The sequence below is a fragment of the Peromyscus eremicus genome, chromosome 15 (assembly GCF_949786415.1).
Source record: "Peromyscus eremicus chromosome 15, PerEre_H2_v1, whole genome shotgun sequence".
Lineage (NCBI taxonomy): Eukaryota > Metazoa > Chordata > Mammalia > Rodentia > Cricetidae > Peromyscus > Peromyscus eremicus.
This window is the reverse complement of record NC_081431.1, coordinates 12,315,565-12,332,727: the sequence shown is the minus strand read 5'-3', so window position 1 is coordinate 12,332,727 and position 17,163 is coordinate 12,315,565. Positions and strand designations below refer to the sequence as shown.

At 40.3% G+C, this 17,163-nt stretch overlaps 1 protein-coding gene across 2 annotated transcripts in view; it reads left to right on the top strand.

Annotated features, from left to right (window-relative positions):
- Aida (axin interactor, dorsalization associated) overlaps positions 1 to 17,163 on the top strand; it is a 35,115-nt gene that overhangs the window by 915 nt on the left and 17,037 nt on the right. For both annotated transcript variants that reach the window (XR_009383355.1, XM_059281177.1), the window contains exons 2-4: positions 5,187 to 5,256; positions 9,342 to 9,395; positions 9,777 to 9,831. Coding sequence is in view for 1 of the 2 variants with exons in the window: in XM_059281177.1 (XP_059137160.1) it covers positions 5,187 to 5,256; positions 9,342 to 9,395; positions 9,777 to 9,831 (179 nt within the window). In the remaining variant the exon portion in view is untranslated. The remainder of the gene's footprint in view (positions 1 to 5,186; positions 5,257 to 9,341; positions 9,396 to 9,776; positions 9,832 to 17,163) is intronic.

Sequence of the window (17,163 nt, the reverse complement as noted above, 5' to 3'; positions counted from 1 at the left end):
AAAAAAAAAAAAAATCTGTCTTTGAAAATCCCCAGGGAATACTTGTGTGCTCTCCGCCCACGTTCCGGGGATGAGTGGCCATGTTCTGCGTGTGTGTGTCTTTCACTCTCCACGTGTAGGAGAGGAGGGATGAGCTAGCGCGGGAGTGGAGGTTGCCCCGGGGATGATAAGGGAATAGTTCTCCTGCCAAGGGAAGGGTCTCTACTCGCTACTCGCGCTCCTTCTCCACCCCTCTGTCTGTGGAGCAGTGTTTTCACAATTCCAACTCGATTTCGTTTTCGATTTCTGGGACTGTTATTTGCTAGGCTGTGAGTCCCACCCACCCTCTCGCTTGGCTGCTTTGGGTGGAGTCCGCGCAGGATGTGAATAGAGGGGAGCAAAATGTGAATTAATAGACCAGGCACAGGAGCAACCACTCCCTCCTTGGATCCCTCCCCCTTTTCCTGTGTACAATGTATAGCCTCAGGGTACATGTGAGCACTGGTTTCCTTCATCCACCCAAGTCTCATCTCCTTCTGGTGCCTCCCACTTAAGCTTTAGAGACTTAAAAACAAAAAAACTGTATAAACATCTTGCTTAGTTTCTTGGACTTACTACTAGAAGAAACTGCCCATTAAATGCTATTGTTTGCAGTTACTATTAAGTCTCGGTTTTAAAATTATTTGCGGTTTCTCGAATTGTGAAACCATCCCCATCTCTCTTTCTGGAAAGAATACAAGAGTGGTACTTGGAAAATCGAAACTTCTATCCTCTCCCTACAATAGCTACTTGTTTTTGGCTAGTCCATGAGATAATTTGGATATATAGGTGTTCTCTGCCCGTCTTAATGGACAGAATGGTCTATAGATTCAAAAACCCAGTGCTCTGGGTGTTTTGTTATGTTGGACAACTACTAACATATATTTTGGACTCCCATGTGATTTCATTTGTTTTTATAACTGCCCACTAGGGATAGAATTCTTTTTTACGAAATTAGAAAACTGAAGTCACAACATGATACCTTTGAAATCTGGGAATTTTTTTTCTAACTTGAATCCCTCTCTGCTGATATTTGAATTAATAATAAAGTGCTTTGTTTGATAAAACACTGATGAGTAATTCTGTAAATAAACTGGACAATTTCAAGATTCCTTGCATTGTTGCTGAATGTGCTCTTCTCTACCTTGATGAGGTAGCCCGTGAGGGTCTGTGTATATCACACCCTCTAGTAATGAAAGTGGCACACCCTGAAATGCCAAGCTGCCTCTCTCTTGTGATGCAGTGGACTAGCAGCTGTTGGTACCGGGCAGGAACCCTCCCAATGGAAAGTGAAGAATACCATGTCTAATTGAAATTACAAAGGAAAATTGAATATGCAGGCTGCGTGGTGGGAATGAGAGTAACAGGCACATGCAAATCCTTTGTTGAGTCTCCACACTGACCACTGTACTGCAGAACTGCAGAGTACTCCTCCAGTTATTATAAAACTGCACTGTCCGATGTCAATAGAAATGTAGTGATTGGGCTAAACTTTGTAACATTCAGGCTACACATAAATGAGGCCAAGAATTTACATCTTTCTAATCTACCCGCAATAGATACAAGTTGCCTTTTCTCATTTTTTTGGAACGCACTCTTAGGGAGGAAAGACTGAAGCCAAGGAAGCCAGTTGGGGACCGTGATAATGATGTGAACAATTACTTAGTCACTGGCTGGATATCAAGAATGAAGGGAGAGGTCTAGGATAATTGGGCTTTTTAATTGGGCAGCCATACTGTCTTCATAGCCATACATTATATGGAGGCTGGTTTATGGGGGAAGTGTGGGTGGCGTAGTATATGTACTTTCCCTTTAAGAATGCTGTATTTTTACACTTGTGTGTATGAGTGTTTTGCCTGATGTATTTTTGCACACCACATGTGTGCCTGGTGCCTATATGTGGAGGACAAAGAAAACTAGCAGGATTCAGTTCTCGCCTGCCTTCTACCAGGTCTGTCCCAGGGTCTGGCTCAGATCATCAGACTCGGCAGCTTCACCTCCTGAGCCATCTCACCTGCCTGTTCACAGTATTGTTTTCTTAAATCTGCAGAGTACAGCCAGGAACTGGGGGAGAGAAAACCTGGTTCTTTGCTACAGATGGTTGAGATGCACTAATTTCTGTCTGTAGCGATAAGGTTCCTGTTAGTCGCTTCTGTGCTTAGAGTGTGTTTAAGACACTTCCTGAGAGCAATCCTGTCTTAACTGCAGACACCTTTGTAGGATAAGATGGGTCTCTAGAGAACTTGTGGAGATTCATTTGCCTTTCTGTGAGTTATGTGCATTTGTGTGTACAGTGGACATTCTATATCACTCCACTTTCCTTCTGAGGTCTCTCCCTGAATATTCTCACCAGGCTGGAAACTATCCAGCCTCAGTGATCCCCCGTCCCTGCTTTTTCAGTGCTGTGTTTACAGGTGTGCTAGGGATGCCTAGCTAGTTATATGAGTGCCAGGGTTCGAACTCCAGTTGTCAGGATTGTCATTACTCATTACCAACTCCTTCAGTTGTCCATCTGATTATCCAGAGCATGTAGCTTTTCCTTTAGTGTACAGAATTAGGCCTCACCTTTAGGACTCCATTCACATGAAATTTGGGTTTATATATTTAAAAGATTAAAGTGTTTCACTTAGGCTTTTAAAACATTTTTTAAAAAGTTTTTGTTGTTTGTTTTAAATCCCAGCACTTGGGAGACAGAGGCAGGCAAGTTAGAGGTTAGCATTTTCTACGCAGCCAGTTCCAGGCCAGCCAGGGAAGGCTAAATAGTGAGACCCGACTCAAAACACAACAACAACAACAAAAAACTATTGAGATACAACTTACACACCATAAAACTGACACACTTAACATGTACCAGCTTGTGCAACTGTCACCACACTGGACTTTCTCATCCCCTCCAAAGGTCTCGTGTGCTCATTTGCATTCTCACCACGTTCTTGACCCCTGACAACCACTCATCTATGTTTTGTCTTCATAATGTTGTCTTTTCTGGACATTTCGTGTAATAATCACCTAGTCCAGTTTTGCGATGGCTTATTTTGCATAATCTTTAAGATTCATTTATCACATCACATTTTTTGTTAGTGAACAAAAATGTTATGCTGTTTAGGTGTGCCACATTTTGTGTGCCCACTCAACTAGTTAGTGAACATTCAAGTTTTAATTATTATCAGCAATGCTGCCCTAAACATTTGCATGCAATTATTTTTCAAAATTAAATTTTATTTTTAATTATGGGGGGGCGGGGTTGTGTGCACACGTGTGCAGGTGTCTAAAGTTGGGAGACCAGAAGTTTGGGTCTCTTGGAGTTGGAGTTACAGGCAGGTGTGAGATATCTGACGTGGGTGGTGGAAACTGAGCTTAGATCCTCTGCAAGAGCACTATGCGCTCTGGACCACTGAGCCATGTCTCCAGCCCAGGTAATTGCTTCTGTGAACATGCATTTTCATTCCTTTCGAGTAGATGGATACCAATGAGAGGAATTGCTGGATCTTATGTTAAACGTGTGAATTTTAAAGGAAATTTGTGGAGTTACTGTCCAGAGTAGGGATATCACTTCATATTTCTGCTAGCAATGGGAGGGTTTTTTTTTTCCTATGTAGCTAGCATTTGTTACTATCTGTCTAATTACATCCCTTCTAGAGGGTGTGTATCATAGCTCACTGTGGTTTTAATTTACATTTCATTAATGACTAATGGTGTTGAGTGTCTTTTCATGTTTATTTTTCCCTCTATAAGTCTTTGTGTACCTTCCAAATCTTTTGCCTCTTTTTAAAAATTGAACTATCTTGCATGTATAAAGTTGTGAGTTGCTATGTCTTGGGAACTGAACCTAGCTCCTCTGCAAGAACAATTGAACACAGCTCCTCTGTGTTCTTAACTGCTGAGCTGTTTTTCCAGCCCCAGTGAAAAATATGTCATTGAATGGGCATACCACATTTTATTTATTCACTCATTAGTCAATGAACATTTTAGTCGGTCCCACTTTTCAGTTGTTATGAATAATGCATGTGTGTGTACAAATATTTCATGCAAATAGATATTTTGAGGTTTTTTGGATGTATACCTAGTATAAAATTTCTAGGTCTTATAGTAAGTCTGTAGTTAATTACTTGACAAACTACCTAACTTTTCCATATGATTGATACCATTTTCTATTTTTTTTATCAGGTGTATGAGGGTCCTGCTTTTTGTCCATCATCTTCAACACCTGTTATTTTCTCCCTTTGTTTTATTTTTAAGATCATAGCCATCTCTGGCTGTGAAGGAGTAGCTTGTCATTGGTATGCCTTTTCTTATGACTAATGATACGGATCTTTCTGTGTTCTTACTGGCCACTTTTACATCTCTCAAGAGTCGCCCCCCCTTCCCCCCCACATGTATGTGTGTCTGTCTGTGTTTAAGTGTTGCTCCTTTTTGTTTTGCTCTTTGACATACAGATTTGATCCTTACTGTTGAGCTTGGGGTAGAAACTCTCAGACGCCCTGCTATTTACATGCATGTGTATATCTTGTGTGTGGAGGTCAGAGGACAACTTGGGGAAGTTGATTTCCTCTTTCTACCATGTGGGCCCTGGGATCAAATTTGGGTCATCAGGCTTGGAGGCAGACAATGAGTCTTCTCACCAGCCCCTAGCTGCCATGTTTAAAATATGATAATTGGGTAATCATTGATTTCCGTTTATGAGTGGTGGGATTTTTTTCCAAAAAACAAGTACCTTCAAATGCAGATTTTGATAGAGTATTTGCACTTTGTCATGGATTTAATTTGGATTTGGACTAATCAGCAAATTAATAGTAGATTGATAAAGCATCTCTAGGCAGTACAGCTGTTGGAGCTAAGTGGTAGAGTCTAAGTTGAGTCTGGGTAACTGCCTTCTGGCTAGTTACAGAAGGGTCTGTTCATGCCAACAAGGGCTGGATTCAACACCCTTGGAGACCCTCCCAAGCCCTGGCATTCTGCTTTTGCTGTCTTAGGTCAGATTCTGCCCAGTGAAATGGTGTGAAAAGTATTGTAGCATATTTAGAGTTTGCTTCTAAGTGTAAGGGAGACTGCCATTACTACAACTAATCATTGCGTTTCACTGTTTTTAAAAGATTGACCTGTATCATCTTGCTGCTGTTGAGAAAGCTTACTGGCTTTCAGTTCTAAACAATGTTTTCTCCTTACAGATTAGCAAGACACCTACAGAAGGAGGCCCAAGCTCAACACAATAATTCTGAATTCACAGAAGAGCAAAAGGTACCCTAAACAATCTCTGGTGCAACCGGTTAGGGTTCTACACACACTCACGTGCATACTCATAAACACATTCCCCCCTCTCTCTGTTATGCTTAAATTGGAAAAAAATAATGATATTTTGCCTGACAGTAAGTGGTCGTTTGGAGGGACCTGCCATTTATTTGCTCAGTCATTCTCACTTTGAGTAAGGTGGGGAAACCCAAACTGTGCTACAGTCACCTGGGGAAAAAAGGCTGAGTAATCACATCCCACCTCACACTTAATTCTTTCTCTCAAAATAAGCCAGTGAGTACCGCAAAACCCCCAAACTAACCAAAACCAAGGAACAACAAGAAGTGTAAGACTGAAAAGAAAATAGTGCAAATTAAGAATTTGGCTTGTTAGCCAAGCAGTGATGGTACGCATCATAAATCCCAGCACTCGGGAGGCAGAGGCAGGTGGATCTCTGAGTTTGAGGCCAGCCTGGTCTACAGAGTGGGTGGATCTCTGAGTTTGAGGCCAGCCTGGTCTACAGAGCGAGATCTGGGAGATCTGGGAGTTCCGGGCCAGGCGACACAGAGAAACCCTGTCTCATCAAAGGGGGGTCGGGGGGGGGGGGGGATTGGTCTGCAAATCTATCAGACAATGTTACAAAAAGTTTCCATGGTGTTCCTTCTCCTTGAATTAGATTTTGTGTGTGTGTCAGATTGATTCCCCATTAGAGATATTTGGGAAAAAAGGAACACTCATTCCTGAATATGGGGAAAAGGGAGAAAATAAGTCCTGGATTTTCCTGACTCAGGGTAGCTATAGTACTAAGTTAATTTTTAATCTTGTGACTAGTAAAAAAAAAAAGGTTAGTGCCCACTCCAAGTCTCTTAAGGCAGGGCTGTGTGAAACTCTGGTGACTTCATTCATTCATACTCATTTTTTGCACAAGGGGAGTAAATGATTTGGGGGGAGTAATTTGTTAAGTCCGAGCAGAGTTACTTTAGTCCATGGGCTTCCGTTCGTTAACTCTTAGTTATAGGTGTTTGGGACAGGAAACACCACCATGATTAGCAGCATTCTTGCCCAAGTTAGTATATGCGCATCTAAAACATATTTAAGAATCACTTTAGCTGATTTGTTGTTGTTTTGTTTTTTCAGTATTTTAAAATTTTATGTTGCTACAACTTTAAAGATTATTTTTTTCTTTTCTTCCTTAATAATTGCTAATATCCACAGAAGACTAGATTTTAGCCCTGGAAAATACCACAGAGGAGATGAGTGGTCTGCTTGAGGAAGAGGACAAAAGCTGTATTCTCCCTTTTCTCTAGGATTTGAGAAATCTGCCTTGAGTAACCAGTTGGTATTCCTGGATTGAAACAATTTAGGGGGCTGGAGAAATGGCTCAGAGGTTAAGAGCACAGACTGCTCTTCTAGAGGTCCTGAGTTCTATTCCCAGCAACCACATGGTGGCTCACAACCATCTGTAATGAGATCTGGTGCCCTCTTCTGGCCTGCAGTCATACATGCTGTATACATAATAAATAAATAAATCTTTAAAAAAAAATCCTTAAAAAAAAAAAGAAATAACTTAGGATGTCTAAATTCTGATCAACAGAATTTTAGTATCTAGGTGCATGAACTAATAGTTAATAAAGTTAAAAACATGAAAGATAAATGAAAACCTAGGGCATTAAAACATCCCAGTGACCTCATACTTTGCTCAATGATTTCATTTTTGAGTTACTTAATTTTTGTCTCTCAACATCTGTTGCTAAAGAACAGGTTCTGTGACCTCAAATATAAAGTGATTTGATTTGCTGAAAATGTTATAAGATCATAAAAAAGGAAATAATAAATGGGCCTGTCATGATTGTGCTAGGTTTTTTTTGCTTAGCTTTCATTTAGGTTCTCAGTAATTTTGTTACTATGATGACTGAGTCTAATAGCCAATGGAAAGCTGCCAAATGCTTCATTCCATTGAGTTCCCTATTGGTGCAGTAGGTCTTCTCATATAAGTTTCTACATAGAATAGAACATCCTATCTCGTGATGCTTAGAAAGCTTTTCCCTGATTTGAGTCAAAGTTAGCGGTAAAGAGAATTTAGTACTATATGCATGTTATATATTTTTAGGGTCCCCCTTTCTATCTCTGCCCTTCTTGCTACCTCCATCTCTTCACACACACACACACACACACACACACACACACACACACACGCATGTGCGCTCTCTCGCTCTCTCTCTCTCTCTCTCTCTCTCTAGCTAGACAGAGGATAACTAATTATTTAAATATTAAAAAATTAAGTCTGGATTAGGTGAGACTATATTCTTTATATATATTTTAACTGACTTTTTTCCTTATGTAAATTGAATACTTTATAGCACAATTAATTTATTTTTTAATTGACTTTTTTTATCTTTTCCCCTAATTGATCCTTTGAGCTATCAATTTCCTGAGGCAATGACAAAGTAAAATGGCATTTACCTGGATTTTCTATACTGTATTAAGTATGAGCAATTAGTCTGCATGAGCGTTAATAGTTCAAATCTAAAATTAGACTTAGCTTAGCTTACCTTCAATGCTTAGTCTTTTGGGGGGATGGAGATGGGGGGGGCGTTGAGACAGGGTTTCTCTGTGTAGCCCTGGCTGTCCTGAAACTTGCTATGTGCACCAGGCTGATCATGAACTCACAGGGATCACCTGCCTCTGCCTCCCAAGTGCTGGGATTAAAGAAGGTCATGGATGGGCCAGCATGCCCTGTAATAAGATTTTTTTTTTTTTGGTACATGTATCTATTGTGTGACATTTAAATCAAATAACTTGTGTGCTCAAACATTTATTATCTTTGTAGTGAAAACATTCAAATTCCTTTTTTTTTTCTTAAGTCAGGAGCTTATGTAGCCTAGAGTAGCTTAGAATTTGCTGTGTAGCTAAGGATGACCTTGAATTTTTGATCATGCCACCACCTGAGTGCTGGGATCATGTTCCTGTGCCTGGTTTTAGCCCCTGTCATGCTGCAGATTGAGCCCAAGACTTTGTGCATGTCAGACCAGCACTCTACCAACCAAACCATATCCCTGGCCTTTAGAGTTCTATCTTTGGAGTCTTTAAGTTTCCTCTACAGTGTTGTCATACATTGTCCCCCACTGTGTGACAGACAGCAGAACCTCTTGCTCCCATCTTACCGTGACTTAGCTCTCCTTCGTCAGCTTCTCCCTGTCCTCCCTTCCCTCTGGTTCTCCCCAGCCTGTAGTTGCCAGGCTGTTCTCCACTCAGAAAGCTCAGCTTGTTAATGCTCCGGAAGAGCGAGTGTGTGATCCCTGCCTTTCTCTTCCTGACTTACTTTGCTTAGCTTGATCCCTAGTTCCAGTGATGACATTTCTTGTCCCACTGTATGGACGAGCACATTTTCTTCATTCATGTGTCAGTCAGTGGGGACTTAGGGGTCTTTCTGATTTGTGGCAACTGAATTGTGGCAGAAAGCTAGAGAGTGCAAATAGCTCTTTAACATACTGACTTCATGTCCTTTGGCTGTCCAAAGGAGTGGACTGCTGGGCTGTATGGTAGTTCTACTTTTAAGTTTTTTAATGATTTTTTTGCGTTTTACTTGTATGTATATGGGTGTATATATATGTATGTGCATGTGTGTGGATATATGAGCATACATAGGGATATCAGAGGGACAACTCGTAGGTTCTGGGGATTGAACTCAGGTCATCAGGCTTGGCAACAAGCATTTGCTGAGCCATCTTGCCAGCCCTATTTTTAATTTTTTGGAAAATTCCATATTGGTTTCCATTATTCATTTACTAATTACCCTTTAAATCATGTTCAAAACTGTCACCAAAGTGACCTTGCTTTAGAATTGTTTGTGAGGGCTGGAGAGATGGCTCAGCCATTAAAGGCTAGGCTCACAACCAAAAATAGAATTGGTTGTGGGATGTTAGTGTAAGAGAGTACACACTCACCTCTCTCATCTCAGGCCTTTACATCCTGCTTTTTTTCTCTTGAGTCTGCCAGATGCTACAGGGAAATAAGATTTAACTTGTTTTAAAAAATTAGAAACTTCTTATTGATAAAAAATTTACCTGATTTGGTTTTTTATCTTTCTACAGAAAACCATAGGCAAAATCGCCACATGTTTAGAATTGCGAAGCGCAGCATTACAGGTAAGTAGAGGTGTTCTTAACTTTCTAACGTGATTGCTCTGCTGAAATAGTAGACAGTCATGCCTAAAGCTGTATCGTTGCAGGAGAGTTTTACAATTAGGGGAATTCATCAGTAACATGCATACTTATATGATTTAGTTTATATTTTGTAAACTATAGAAATCAAAGCTATAACTTTAATTTTTTTTGTATTACATTTAGCCTGAGTGTTCTGGGAATGCAAAACAAACAAAACTCAGTTTGGAACTTTTCATTTTCTACCTTGAAAACAAGAAATAGATTTTGAATCATTTTGGATATTTGGTTTTTACCACTTAAGAGACATAGGGTATGGTGAAATCTTTGTAGTAAAAAGATATAATGTGCATATTTTAAATTTAGTCCACACAGTCCCAAGAAGAATTTAAACTGGAGGACCTGAAGAAGCTAGAACCAAGTAAGTTTTATCTTCTGGTACTCTTGTGATCTCTTTTAGGAAAATAATTCATTGTCGCTGTTAACACTATTTAGCATAGATGATGGTTTTCTCCTACTATCTAATTATGTAGCATCTTTTTAGTCCTTCTTAAATTCCTGCAATATCTGAAGTAGTTATAGTTTGGTGTAAATATCTATTAGCCTTTGTTTTGGTGACTTCAATAAGACTAGTTCTTTGACAAACATTTACCGCAGACGCTAAGGAAGATAAACTATAAATATATATAAACTATAGTCAGTGGTGCCATTCAGTTTACATGGCATGAAAACTGTAGCCCCTGTGAACCATGCCATGAAATACTTCCTTATTGTATCTATTTTTTTTCTCTTCCTCTAAAACTTTTTGAAGTAAATAATTACTTCAAACACGTTGGTGGTTAAGATGCTGCCTGAAAGGTCATTACCACGTTTTTCTTTTTGCTTTGCTGGTTCGGGTGAACGTTCTCTTTCTTGAAATGTCTGCAGTGTGGGCAGAGGTGAATATGACTGAGTAAACCTTAGCCAATACCAGTGAGGCAGGATTGCATGGCTTAACATGCTTTTGTAAACAGGGAAGAACAGCTTTCAGATCCATCTGTTAAGGCAGATTCTCAGTAGGGAATCATAAAACCATGGCATCGTAGAATAGAAAGAATCATGGCTGTGTGGTCACATTCTCTCACTTTATAGTGGAAGAAGGAGATGAAATGCTCAGCCCTGTTTCACTGCAGCCCTTAGTAGCTGGCAGGGCTTGAATCAGGAGACCAGAGTTCATATTAGTGCAATACTTTGGGTGTCTCCACACCTTGGGTGAAAGGTGAAAGAAAGAACTGAAGAGATTGCTCATGTCAGCTTCACAGGCTGCTAATTTCTAGCTCACAGCAAGTCTGAGAGAGGCAGACGGAAGTGACCGAGGAAGTGGAAATGTCTCGTTATAGAAAGACCAGGGCAGAAAGAGGTTTGTGGGGTCTGTGCTAACAGTATCAGATTTCTTTTGTTTAGTTTGGGTTGGTAGAGAGAAGCAACAAGACCCAGGAACACAGATCTGCTGCGATTTTGGTGGCTTTTCCACGATTGTTAGATGGTCATATTTTATCTCTTCAGAGCAAGATCCTTCTCATATGGCAAGAATTATGATAAACTGTGTCATTTTAATAGTTTTGACACTTTATGTGATGCAGACCATAACCTTTTTGTTACAAGAACTGTGATTTTATATTTCTAAGTAGTTCTTACCTGTTCTCAGTGAATATAGGAATGCCAATCAAATAATGTAAACATTTTTAATTTTTTCTGACCACACTTTCTAATTCATAGAACTTTTACGGTTTCTTTAAAAAGCATTAACAAATACTAATAAAAAAATAAGTTTTTTATTGGTAGCTTCATTTAATGTTATTTAGATTCCATAAAATTCACTAATTTAAAGTGTATAGTTATTACTTTTTATTGTCTTGACAGTGCACCATCGACGCAGTCAATTTTAGGATATTTTCATCACCCTAAAAAGAAACCCTGTATCCACTAGCATCACTCATTTTCCCCATCCAGTTCTGACCCTCTCCAGTTACCAGCTCTAGGCAAACAGTAATTTAATTTGTCTATAAATTTGCCGATTCTGAACATTTTACACAAATGGAATCATATGTAGTCTTCCATGACTGGCTATCTATAAGGTATTTTGTAGAAAAGCCCATGGATGGCTTTAATGAAAAGATTATGACTCTGAGGCTGGTATTCTCAGTGGTGGAGTGCATACCGGCATGTGTGAGGCATCCCCAGGACCACAAGGAAACACACAAAGAAATGCAACAAGGTCCTGGCTGTAGTCACGAAGCCTGGTGTCCGCAGCTAAGAAAATCCTTTGTTTCTTTTCTTTTTTTTTTTCCTTAGAGGATAAAAGAAGTAGGATTTTGGCTTCTTACAATTGCCATTTTCAGTTAGGAGTTTTGGTTTTTGTTTGCTTCAAACAGAATTGAAGAATCCTACAGAAGGCTGGGGCTGGGGCTTACAGGAACAGGCCCTGGCTTAGTTCTCTAGCGTGGCAGGAGGGGCAAAGGGAAGAAGGGGCAGAGTAGGAAGGGAGTCTATGCTAGGTGGGATAGCCAGAAAGATTGTCAACTGTTTAGCAGTAGGCATTTATTATCTCTCTTTGATAGACTCTGTAATTCCTCCCAGTGCCTCAAAGAGCTGTTATTGGTTGCCTTTTTTAAAGAGTATCAGCTATATGACTTGGCATTCAGAGAAATTCTCTCAGCTGCCTTTTGCTAATGATAACTCTCAAACTTGTCTATGACCTTATGTTTGCAAATATCAGGAATTGGTTTGGGGTACATCAATCCTAAATGTCCTAGTTTTCTAGTTCAAACTTGTGAGAAACTATTGACTGATGCCTTAGTGGGATACTACACTAAGATCTTTCTTTAGTGGCTGTCTGTTCCTCTTGCTTGTCTTTTTTTTTTAAAGGCTTTTGTTTGTATTCTAAAGATTTAGAGTGGGAATAGAAGTATTAGATTTATTTTATTTTGCTTCATTTTTGTAAGATGACCAGTCCTTGCTGTGTAGCCCAGGCTTGTCTGAAACTCAGTTCTCCTGAAGCAGCCTCCTAAGTACATGAATTACAGTAACTTCACCTTCATTTTATTATATTTTGAATTTATATACTTCTTTTCATTTGAACTTTTTCCTTCTTAATACTTTAAAAAGTTGTTTACTTCTGTCTGTCTATATCATCTATCTATCTTCATCCATTCATCTATCTATCTATCTATCTATCTATCTATCTATCTATCTATCTAGTAGAGTACCCAACACCTGGGTAGACATCAGAGGATAACCTGTAGGACAGCTTGTAGGAATTGGTTCTTACAGGTCCCAGGGATTGAACTCAGGTCCTCGGGCCTAGCAGCAAGCACCTTTACCCACTGAGCTATCTCTTGGCCTCTTCTCAATCCTTTTAGGTGATTTTAACTTTCTATTGCTTTTGGGAGGAGCATAGCTGTATACTGTATCTCAGTAGGACATACTCTGTAATTTTTTAGTTTGTAAAAGTTGGACAATTAGGAGTTATTTCTATCAGAAATACTTTCTGCAACTTAGTGTTTAAACTACATTTTAGATGAAATAGTCTTAGTCAAGCTCTCCCTTGATGATGCCTCTTCTGTGGAAAATGAATGGCGTGGCTTTCAGTATGCTGGACTCAGGTGATTCACTTTGCTAATGTATTCTTTCCTCCAAAGTTTGTAAATCTCTTGAAAGTCCTGTATGAAGTTCATGTTAAACTTGTGATTGTAGTACTTCTAGTAATTTTTATGTTACTCCTCAGAACATACTGCTTACTCCAGCCTATCTCCCTTCACCATCCATAAAGTTCCTGTCCATTAACCCATCCTTCGGAAACCCATCCTTCGGAGCACCACAGAAACGCACCTTTCCTGACAGCATCCTGTGCTCTCCTTTGGACCCATTACCTCCTCTCCGTTCTGTGGTGCTTTTATAGCCTGTCAGAGTCTGCCCTGTATTAGTCTCTTTTCTGTTTATTCTGTTCTTCAGAGCAGTTATAAGCAACCTTTGACTTCCTATGCATAGTCTATGCAGTGCTTCATTTATAGTATAAACTCAGCAAATTGTGCTGTATTCAATAGATTTAAATGTCTTGAGAGGAAGCCTTCTTCCATAGTTTAAAAAATAACCTTCAGAATGAAAGTTTTTTTTTTTTTTTATTTTTGCCTACCATGAAAGTGGTATGTTGCTACAAGAACACATGCTGATATTTCCATGTGTGTCATTTTTTAGAGCATGAACTGCAAGGAGATGGAAGATCCATTCTCTGTGAGTAAGAGAGGTGGACTGATTCTCAGTAGGAGAGGACACCGAGGGGGTCAGGGTGGTATAAGTACATCAAACTGAGTGGTCTTCAGCTGCTGGAGCGAGATTGTAAAACACTTTTAAAAGCGTGAGGCCCAGAGATAGCAAATTAAAACACTTGCCACCAAGCCTGACTACCTGAGTTCAATCCCACATAGTGGAAGGAAAGAGCCTACTCCCAAAAGCTGTCCATTGACCTCCACATTGAATGCACACAAAATACATAAATGTAACAAGAGAAAAAACAGTGAGGCCTGGCTGATGGAAGCAGGTCAGTGGGGGCATTCCTGGGGTTGGTGTGTACATAGAAGTGCATGCGCCTTCAGAAGTCACAACAGGGCCTCATCCCCTGGAACTGAAGTTAGAGATGGTTGTGAGCCACTCTCAGTGGGTGCTTGGAACTGAACTGTGGTTCTCTCAAAGAATAATACATGCTCTAAACACTGAGGCATTACTCCATCCTCAAGAATTTCCTTTCCAAAGCACTGATACCTGAAAAAAGAAGTTTATAAGAAGCAAAGTATTTGCAGCTGTGGTGTCTTAGGGTTTTTACTGCTGTGAAGAGACACCATGAACACAGCAACTCTTCGAAATGAAAACATTTGATTAGGGCGGCTTGCTTACAGTTTCAGAGGTTTAGTCCATTATCATCATGGCAGGGAGCATGGCAGCATACAGGCAGCCATGGTGCTGGAGGAGTAGCTGAGAGTCCTACATCTTGCAAGCAACAGGAAGTCCACTGAGACACTGGGCAGTATCCTGAGCATAGGAAACCTCAAAGCCCGCCCCCACTCCAAGAAAGCCATACCTCCCAATAGTGCCACTCTGTATGAGATTATGGGAACTGATTACATATAAACTACCACATTCCACTCCTTGGCCCCCATCAGCTTGTAACAGTATCATAATGCAAAATACATTTAGTCCAACTTCAAACGTTCCCATACTCTATCACAGTTAACAGTGTTTTAAAGTTCAGAGTCTCTTCTGAGATTTATGCAGTCTCATAACTGTAATCCCCTATAAAATCAAAATCAAAAAACAGATCACATACTTCCAACAAATAGGCACAGGATAATGTTACCATTCCAAAATGTAGGGAAGGGAGCATAGTGAAGAAACACTGGACCAAAGGAAGAACAAAAACCAGCTGGGAAAACTACAAACTGCATCTCCATGTCTGATGTCAAAAAACTCTTCAAATCTCCCACTCCTTTCAGATTTGTTGACTGCAACTCACTTATTTCTGTTGGGCTGGTTCTACTTCCTGTTAGCAGCTTTCCCAACAGGTATTTCACAACTGGCATCTCTAACATCTTGGGGTCTCCAAGGCAGTCCAGGCTTTTCCTTCACAGCTTCACACAATGGCCTCTTTAGGTCTCCATTCAGGGATGCCCCTGACACATGCCTCAGCAGCTTTCCTTAGTCATGAGGCAAATTCCATAGTCTGTTTCTTCTATCCTTAACTCTAAAGCCAGAAACACATGGCTGAAGCTGCCAAGTTCTGCTGCTTGCTGGGGCTGGAACATGGCCCTCTTGTTCAATCACATCTTCACCAGCTTTCTGTTTTTGATTATTATCTTCACTGCCTAAGCTTAGCTGTCCTGAAACTGAATCTCTAGACCAGGCTGGCCTCAAACTCAGAGATCCACTAGCTGCTACCTTCCCAGTGATGGGATTAAAGGCATGTACCACCACACCACCACACCAGGCTCTAAACTTTTCTTTAATTCCTTTTCAGAAGTTGGAAACATAGCTGGGTGGAATCTTGCCCTGAGGTCACCACTTCCTCTCTTCCATTTCTTAATCTATTTATCTCCTTGAACACAACACTTCATTCCTTTTCTCCTCAAATTTTACATTTTCTTGATCCTTTTCATTATAAATCTTCATGATAGTTACCACCAATAACCACATAACAGAGTCTATATTAGGCTATTTTGAGATTCCCTGTACCAAGGAAATTAATCCAAAACTCTTCACTTTAGCCTCAGACAGACTCTTCCTACAAAGCCAAAAGGCAGCCACTTTCTTCACCAAATATCACAAGAATGATCTCTAGGCAACACACTTAAAATTCTTCTCCGGAACCTCTTGACTGAACCCTCAACAGTTCAAGTAACTCTTAGCACCTCTGTCTTCCATGGGCTATTAAGCAGTGCTTAAAGCATTCCACTGCTTTCATAATCCAAAGTATCAAAGTCTAAATTCCTCCAAACAAAAACATGGTCAGGCCTATCACAGCAATACCTCAGTCCCTTGTAGCACCTGCGCTACTGCCCATTCACCATGTCCGAGTGAGGGGCTGAGGATTAAAACAGAGACAAGGCAGCGGGTCATTCCTCTAGGTAGAATACCCTTTATTGAAGGAGGGAGGAGGCCTTAAATACAGGCTTACAGCACAGTGGAAGAACCCCGGAGGGCAGAAGTTCGCTACCGATGTTTTACATTCTTGCATCCTAGCTGTTACACCAATATGCAGGATACAAAAACAAGGAATCTCCAGTAAGCTGTTTAGGAGGAAGGAAACCGGCAGGGAATCAGCATAGGGAGAACATCTGATCAAGGTCAGCAAGTAAGGCAACAGCTACCCAAGGAACGGGGGTCAGGGCCCAACAGTCCCTGGTACCAACTTCTGTCTTAGTTAGGTTTTTTATTGCTATAAAGAGTCACTGTGGCCACGGCAACTCTTCTAAATGAAGACATTTAATTGGGGTGGCTTGCTTATAATTCAGAGTACAGTTATCATCATAGTGGGGAGCATGGCAGTGTGCAGGCAGACACGGTGCTGGAGAAGGAGCTAGCTGAGAGTCCTACATCTTGCAAGCAACAGGAAGTTGACTGTCACACTGAGGGAAGCTTGAGCAGAAGAGGCTTCAAAGCCCTCCCCTACAATGACACACTTCCTCCAACAAGGCCACACCTACTCCAACAAAGCCATACCTCCTAATAGTGCCACTTCCTTTGAGGACCATTTTCTTTCAAACCACCACATATAGTAACACATACCTGTAATCATTCCACTCTGAAGGTGGAGGCAGGAGGATTCAGAATTCAAGTCTAGCCTCAAATATGTAGTGAGTTTAAGGCCAGCCTGGGCTACATTAGACCCTATGTCCTTTCATTTTCCTAAGAGAAAATATTCTTTATAACTAATGTAGCTTTCAACTTCTTTCACATATTTTAAGCATTGGCTATTTCTCCTTTTATTATTATAAAATATGGTTTCTGTGTCTTATCTAGTGTTAATGACAGATGTTATCATCTTTTAGTGTTTACCACAATACTATGTGAATGATTGATTGCTATTTACTGAGTTAACAGTCTACTGTGATCATAAAGTTCAGAGGGATGTTATTATGTTTTGAAAAGACAGAACTATCTGTGAGGCAAGAAACACTCGGATTCTAGTCAGTCACAACAGAAAACTGTGGCGAGTATTAAT